Source organism: Amblyraja radiata, chromosome 21, assembly GCF_010909765.2.
Source record: "Amblyraja radiata isolate CabotCenter1 chromosome 21, sAmbRad1.1.pri, whole genome shotgun sequence".
NCBI lineage: Eukaryota > Metazoa > Chordata > Chondrichthyes > Rajiformes > Rajidae > Amblyraja > Amblyraja radiata.
This window is the reverse complement of record NC_045976.1, coordinates 31,871,583-31,880,012: the sequence shown is the minus strand read 5'-3', so window position 1 is coordinate 31,880,012 and position 8,430 is coordinate 31,871,583. Positions and strand designations below refer to the sequence as shown.

Below are 8,430 nucleotides of genomic sequence, written 5' to 3'. Positions count from 1 at the left end.
TGCATATCCATATGTCTATTAACAAACCTCTTAAATGCCACTATCGTATCTGCCTCAACCAGCACCCCCAGCAGCACGTTTCAGGCACCCACCATCCTCTATGTAAAACAATATCCTCGCATATTTCCTTTAAACTTTACCTCTATCACCATAAAGCTATGCCCTCTAGAATTTTATTTTTCCATCCTGGGAAAAAGCTTCATTAGCTAGCTTATTAAAATAACAATATTAAGATCCTGTGAAGGTTTCAAAAAGATCAGTGAAGCTAAAATAAGACAGGGCTCCCTCCACTAACCTCACCTGAAGGTAGAATGGGTGGTATGGTGAGAAACCCACCTGTTTCTGCACTGTCACTGTAATAAAGTCTGCCTGTGTTATTCTACACATGTCGTCCATAAATCTTCCCCTCCACCCACATCTCCACCCTTTCACCACTTCCTAGAGCTGCCAATTGATGGGCGGATGCTACTGGATGTACGCCATTTTACATTCATCTTTCAACGCACTTGAAATTGAATGTTTAAAGTCTCAGTCAAAGCACACATTTGATTTCTCTATCTTTGTGTGTTTTTGTCCACTAATGGAGAGGAACTGTGTGAACTCATAATCAGTGGATTTTATTTACAGGAAATTTACTATCCTCAAAGTCAAGATAACGACCTTATAATCCAAGCAAACTTCCCATATAGGGGAAGAATTATTGCTTTGTTCCATTATTATTGTGAGCGAAGAGTCAGCCTTGGATCTGATCTGTGAAGGACGCAATAATTAATGCATCTCTGAGGTGTGCTTTCCTCGAGTTAACAGGTAAAACGATTCCTATTGACTTTTTCTGTCTTTGCTCCCGCCCATAGATTTTTCCTTATTCGCTGATTCAACCCATTTCCCTTGCAGCAGTTTGAGGATGAACAAGTCTGGTGTTATACCTCACTCCTTGCTGTACAGCTGCCACATAAATTAGACTGTATTTCCACCCTTATAATTGTTCAATTTCAACATTGAGTCAGCTGATTTGCTGCTGAAACTTTCAGCCATAAGTTTATTTAGATTTGGCTATTCCATTGGCTGACCTCTCTTATCTGTAACCTGTAACCTGTATCACTGTAAAACTGAGGTCATTCAGCCGCCTTTCCCTATCATGTCTCATTTACCCCAGAGCTCATTGACATGGATTCTTCCCAGCCAAAGCAACAACAATGTTTTACATTTCTCCTAATTAACCACATCCATCTACGCTCCTCCAATTCAATCTCTTGTGACACAGGTATGTACCTTCCACTAATTTTCACCCCTACTTTCTCTGCCATTGCCAGATGTGTCTTCAGCTATCCAGGCTCTCATTTCTGGAATTGACTCCCAAAGCCTTTTTGTCTCAGCCTCTTAAACTTTCCCTTTGTCATTTCAAGCTGCTCGGCACCTACCTATCCCTTAATATCTCCTAATGGGACAAAGACACATTTTCTTTGGTGACATTCCTGTAAATTGACTTGAGTTTTTTCAGTTTCTTAACAGTATTTTGTATTTGAATTGTGCTATTGTTAAGGTGGGAGTACATTTACTTTAGTGAATGGTGGATAATTTTAACTGTTCACTGGCCAACATTTGCACTGGTGAGTTGGACATTCATTTCACACATTATTTAATTTTCAAAATGCAAATGGCAGATTGATATTCACCTATGCTATTATCTATTCAGACTATTGTAGATCACAAATCAGATAAGAAATCAAATGAAAACTGAATTATTTTAAAGAAATAATTGATAGATACAATATTTACTACTGTCCACAGAATTCTGCCACCCTGTAAATTTGAGGCCCGAGGTATCTGTGTGCTCTGTGCATATAAAATGTGTAAGACGTTGCAGCCGTTGTTGACCCTTTGAGGGGCTATTTCTCAAATTCTGGAGGCATTTTTTAGCATGCTTCTAATATTTGCACATTTCTGAGCACATTCCATGGTCGCAGTCCTGCATCAGGACAGATGAAAAAGAGGACCTGAAACATCAACCATCCCTTCGCCCATCCAGATGTTGCTTGACCCACTGAGGTTTGCTAGCAGTTAGTTTTGTGCTCCAATTTAATATATTTGATCAACTGCAACAGTTAATCCTGGGCCAAGTATGTAAGTAAAAAGATCAGGCAGAATTGCTGCCCGAACCGAGCTTTGTACAAAGCTGCTGAAAGTTATATGCTTAGGGTTTTATATCAAGAATGATAACATTTTGATGATTCCATTAAAATGAGAGGAAGAACCAACTATCAATGAGTGACCTGGAATGCTTTGTGCTGAATATAGTTTAATAAGGAAGAAATTATGTAATAACTTTGCAGAAAATGATAAGCAAAAGCAATGTTTCTGAAATAGCAAACGTAGAGGCAAAGCAAAAGACTTAGTGAGCATCTACAGAAAGCAATATTGGTCAAATTAATTAAAAGGCATGGCAGACACAAAATGCTGGAGTAACTCAGTGGGACAGGCAGCATCTTTGGAGAGAAGGAATGGGTGATGTTTTGGGTCGAGACCTTTCTGCAGATTTTCAAAGTTTTTAATCAGAAGAGATTGGACTGTACAAGTCATGATGAACTGGTCTCTGAAGAAGGTGATGTGGGGCTTGAGTGGGAAGCACCTAGAGCTGTTTTCTTTCAAACTGAATTGGCTGATTAAGACATGATTAGTCTCTTTTGGATGATGAAGCATTATTTGGTATATTTTTGATAATTGATCCATTGGGATCAGTATTTCTTTTCATCAATCAATTGACCTATTTTTCTTTTCAGGCAGGAGTTGAGAAAATGTGCACCAGCCAAGAACACATTAATATACCGGAAATGATTAGGAAGAAACGAGACAAGCAGTCTTTGAGTGCAGAAGAAATCCATTATTTTGTTCAAGGCGTAATAAATCAAACCATCCAAGAATGTCAGATTGGTAATACTGCCACATGATCTTTGGTTCCTTTTCAATTGTCCAGAATATGCAATAATGAGACAAGTGATTACCAGTCAACACTGGGGTTTATCTGTTATTAATCAGTGGAGTTTTATGCAGAACAGAACTGCTTATTCCAGCTCTGGGTTTGATCAATTCTTAACCAAGAGAATAATTCGTATCAGAATTCAAGGCTTGGGAGTGGAAAGAATTACTAGGACTGACACACGTCAATGCCATTCAGTGGCTTGTTTATCAGTCAGAGAGTCAGACAACATGGTTGGGCCTTCAGCCCAACTTGGCTATGCCAACCAAGATGCGTCATCCACGCTAGTCCCATCTGCCTTCATTTGGCCCAAAGGCTTCTAAACTTTTCCTATCCATGTACCTGTATAAACGCCTTTTAAATGTTGTCATAGTACCCGTCTCAACTGCCTCCTCTGGCAGCACCTTCCAAATACCTACCACCCTCTGTGTGAAAAAGTTGCCGCTCAGGTTCCTATTAAATCTTTCTCCTCTCACCTTAAACCTATGTTGTGGTTCTTGATTCACCAGCTCTGAGTAAAAGATTCTGTGCATTCATCCAATCTATTCCTCTTATGATTTTATATACCTCTATAAGATCACCCTCAGCCTCCTTCACTCCAAGGAGGAAAGTCCAACCTCTCCCTATAGCTTCAGCCAACAAGTCATGGCAACATACTCATAAATGATCTCTGCACTCTTTTCAGCTTAAGGACATCTTTCCTATAGCAGGGTTACCAAAACTGAACACAATACTCCAAATGCAGCCTCATCGACATCTTGTATAACTACAACATAACATACCAACCTCTATGCCCAATACCCTGACTGATGAAGGCCAATGTACCTAAAGCTTTCTTGATCACTGTATCAATCTGTGGAGGCACTTTCAGGGAACCTAGACTCCTAGATCCCCCTGCTCTACAACACACCCAGGTGCATGTTTTCATTGTGAGGATCCTGTTCTCATTTGACTTCTCTAAATGTATCATCTCACACTAAATTCCATTTACCATTACTTAGCCCACCTACCCAGATGATCAAGATCCTGTTGGAATATTTGCCTTTGTCAATTGTTTTTGTTACTTCCTCAAAAAACCTCAATAAGATTCGTAAGACATTATCTCCACGCTGATTATCTCTAATCAGTTCCTGTCTATCCAAATGCATATATATCTTATCCCTCAAAATCCTCTCTAGTATGCGTACCACAGATGTTAAGTCCACTGGTCTACAGCTCCCAGGCTTTTCCTTGCAGCCCTTCTTAAATAGAGGCACAACATTAGCCACCCTCCAGTTTCCTGGCACGGCACCCGTGTCTAATGATGATTCAGATATCTCAGCCAGGTCTCCTGCAGTTTCTTCTCCAGCTTCCCACAGTGTCCTCACAAAAGATTGACATATAAACATAGGAACAAGAGATGACCATTCAGACCCTCAATCCTGTTTTACAGACGGAAAGACTCAAATCTTTTCAGCATGGCAATTATAATTAGGCCACGATATCCTACCCCAAAAGAAACTCAGGCACATTTTCACCACTCTTAATCAATCTCAATTGTTTTCAACTTGTTAGAAGAAAAGCCTGGATTTAAAGTAAACAAAGGTAACATCTGTTCATGTCTGTTCCCAATCCAGAAAGGCCAAGCACCAACCCTTCAGTGCCGAGAACAGAAAAGAAATGTCCACCTCTCCTATCCAGTGACTCTATAAACATAAATTACCTGGGAATCATGCAATTCAGATGATAAATGTTTATTACAGATGCAATAGTATGCAACTTGTTATTCAAATGAATCTGGAAGTATGAATTTTCATGGTAAAAAATATTTGCCTTTTTTAGGCTCAAATTTAAGTTCTTGAAAATATGATGCTAAATAGGAGGTGTGAGGGTGTAGAGTTTTGTTAGTGTTGCTAAAATCTCCAGATAAACTCGATGCAGATCAATAAGGTAACATTAAGCTCAAGAAAACTTGCAAAATATTCAAAAAGACTGAATTAAACAAAATAGCTGAATGCAATTATTCATTTAGTTCAGTTGTACTAGTTCCTAAGTGTTGCTGCCTTATTCTCTTAACCAATTAGTTTTTTCAAACTAAAGAGTAACTGTTTATCAATTTATCTGTCTCTGACTCAGGCTGTTTAATCACTTTTTCAAAAATAGTGATTAATGATTAATCATCCATGATTAATCGATGAAAGTGATTACATTTCTAAACTCTCTCTTTTCTGAAGCTTGTACTAGAATAGGGTAGTTTGATAATTCCTTTAGTAAAAAAAAATGTTTGGTAACTTTTCATCCACTTTATCCAGTAAAGCTAAGCAAAAATGTAAACATAATTGATTTATTAATTAAATGCATTAACATAATTTCAAACAGCAAAATGTTGAATAACTAGATTGATTTTCAAGGCAAGGTTGGATGTTTGGCACAACCTTCTGGTGAACAAACAATAGGAATTTAATGAAGGATTGTGAAACAACTTACAAATAGCCACTATTTCCGTCATCATTCTAATACCATCTGGAACACAAACATGCCTTTGTTGCACAAGGTCTGAAAATCCCAAGTATGAGAGAAGGAATTTGTGATATGGTCATGAAGTTTGGAACAAAAATCTGGGAAGAAATGAAGCAGGAACTGTAAGAAATAGTGGAATTTCGGGACTGCTTTTCACTCACTTTGGACAAGTGGACCTCAAGGAGAAATCAACACGACATGTGTTTCAATTTGCATCACACCAACAAGCTCTTTGGTCTTGGGATGATATGAATCAATGGTTCAATGTCTGCCCGAAAAGGACTAAACCTGAGCATTGATAAACTTGAATCCTATTACGTTGATTTGTAGAAATATGTAGGAGGGATGACCACTGATGGAGCCAATGTCATACATAAGCTTGGACAAAATCAAGCATTTTCAGGCAATTGTGTAATTCGCATGGCATTCACTTAGCTGTGGTTGATGTGTTGTACAAGCGGCCACATGCTTGCTGATGGTGATGAAGATGAGAATGAAGAGGATGACTTTGATGAAGAAGAGGAGATTGAGGAGTCTGATGATGGCAATGATGACCTCATTGTCGAGTGTGTTTGAAGATCAATCCATGAATGCCGATGTTGAATTTGCAGACAGCATTGCTGAATTAATCTGAAAAATCTGAAAATGTTCTACAATTTTCCACAAATCACACTTGAGAAATTAATTACTGCAAAATTTAGTCAAAGGAAATGAGATGGCATTGATCCTTGACTCCAAAACATGTTGGAATTCAACACTGAGGTGATTGGAACTGAATGGTGTCGTACCAACAGTGTTAGTGATCTTTTATCCAATCATATTATCTTATCTGAAATTGAACTGCAGCTGGCATCTGAGTTCGCTGAAAGTTTGGATTTGAATGACAGAGTCCTCGACCTTGGACGACGTGGTTGCACTTTTTGACAGTTAACAAAATATTTGATTTCATTTCAAGGTGACCAATCTGGTGCAGCAACTTGGTGAAATCGGCAGAAAACTCTACGAGCTGTTAGCACCTGGATTGAGCAGAGAAGAAACCCAGACATTTCAGGACTCTTCATTCAGCTGTTCTCCAACAAAGACAATGAATTATTTGATGACAATAGTGAATAAGATAATGACGAAGCTGAGCCCACTGTGAAGCAAAGTAAATCAGAAGAGCTTGAAGCCATTCTCTCCAGCAAGAATGTCAAGAAGCCGAAGCCAATGCAGTCACATTCAAAACTGCAAGATATTTTGAAGATATTGAAGCGTGAAATGGCTGTCCCGGAAGCACGTCAAAATGCTCAAGCACACTTGAAAAAGTGAACTGAGCACTCATGGCAATTCCTCCTAGCTCAGTTGAATCTGAAAGATGTTTTAGCTGCAGGCCTCTTTGTCGTAAAATTGCACACGTTATTGAGTGATCATTGATAACTTATGTTTTTTGTGATCTTATCCAATGCCTGTCTAAAGCAGATTTACGTTTGTGAAATAAAGGTAAATTTGCCAAGAAAAAATTAGTTTTAATTTGAAAATAACCTCAATTTAATTTTTTTAATTAATAATTTTAATCAGAGGCAAAATGATTAAGTAACGATTAATCACCTTTTCAAAATTAATCAGTTAATCAGAAAGCAGCCTAAGTCTGACATGCCTCTTTGATGGTTTAAGCAACAAAACCTTCTCAATATTCCACATTAGGGTACAGCCTTGTTCTTGTTACTTAGTAAACATTAGTCAGCTGTGTGACCAGAGATAACTTTTGACTGATGACCTCATCTTTAAGAGGCTGCAAGAGTACATGATCTACTTGTGCCCTGTGACCTTGATCTGCAATCGGCTTTCAAGAGATATCCAAAGGACTTCTGTATAAATTATATTAGGCTCCATGAACACAAATCCACTTATTGAATAAACTCCAGATAAACTTACAAGATTTATTACAAAGAGGAAGAAAGATTCCATGGGGAATAGGGGGTGACTGTGGCTGATAAGGGAATTCAGAGACAGTATAAAAATAAAAAGAGGAAGTATAACATAGCAAAGATGAGCGGGAAGCCAGAGGATTGAGTAACTTTTAAAGAGCAACAGAAGATAACTAAAAAGGCAATACAGGGAGAAAAGATAAGGTATAAAGGTAAGCTAGCCAAGAATATAAAGGAGGTCAGTAAAAGCTTCTTTAGGATTGTGAAGAGGAAAAAAATAGTTAAGACCAAAATTGGACACTTGAAGACTGAAAAGGGCGAATTTATTATGGGAGACAAGGAAATAGCAGGTGAGTTGAACAGGCACTTTCATTAAGGAGGACACAAACAATCTCCCTGGTGTACTAGTGGGCAGAGGATCTAGGGTGATGGAGGAACTGAAGGAAATTCACATTAGGCAGGAAATGGTGTTGGGTAGACTGATGGGACTGAAGGCTGATAAATCCCCAGGGCCTGATGGTCTGTATCCCAGGGTACTTAAGGAAGTAGCTCTAGAAATCGTGGACACACTGGTGATCATTTTCCTATGTTCTATAGATTTAGGATCAGTTCCTGTGGATTGGAGGGTAGCTAATGCTATCCCACTTTTTAAGAAAGGTTGGAGGGAGAAAATAGGGAATTATAGACCCGTTAGCCTGACATCGGTGGTGGGGAAGATGCTGGAGTCAATTATAAAAAATGAAATAGCAGTACATTTGGTCAGCAGTAGCAGAATCGGTCCGAGTCAGCATGGATTTACGATGGGGAAATCATGCGTGACTAATCATCTGGAATTTTTTGAGGATTTAACTGGGAAAATGGACAAGGTAGAGCCAGTGGATGTAGTGTATGTGGACTTTCAGAAAGCATTTGATAACGTCCCACATAGGAGATTAGTGGGAAAAATATGAGAGCACATGGTATTGGGGGTAGGTTGCTGACATGGATAGAAAACTGGTTGGCAGACAGGAAACAAGGAGTAGGGATTAACGGGCCCCTTTCAGTATA

General features: G+C 38.8%; 1 protein-coding gene across 5 annotated transcripts in view; it reads left to right on the top strand.

The window, feature by feature from the left end:
- Window positions 1-8,430, top strand: part of LOC116985287 (thymidine phosphorylase) — a 28,664-nt gene that overhangs the window by 7,086 nt on the left and 13,148 nt on the right. For 3 of the 5 annotated variants that reach the window (XM_033039966.1, XM_033039968.1, XM_033039969.1), the window contains exons 2-3: window positions 628-807; window positions 2,781-2,931. In XM_033039966.1, the coding sequence (XP_032895857.1) occupies window positions 2,796-2,931 (136 nt within the window). In that variant the 5' untranslated portion in view covers window positions 628-807; window positions 2,781-2,795. Of the gene's footprint in view, window positions 1-627; window positions 808-1,156; window positions 1,265-2,780; window positions 2,932-8,430 lie in introns of all 5 variants that reach the window. The other 2 variants (XM_033039967.1, XM_033039970.1) reach the window with 2 other exon arrangements.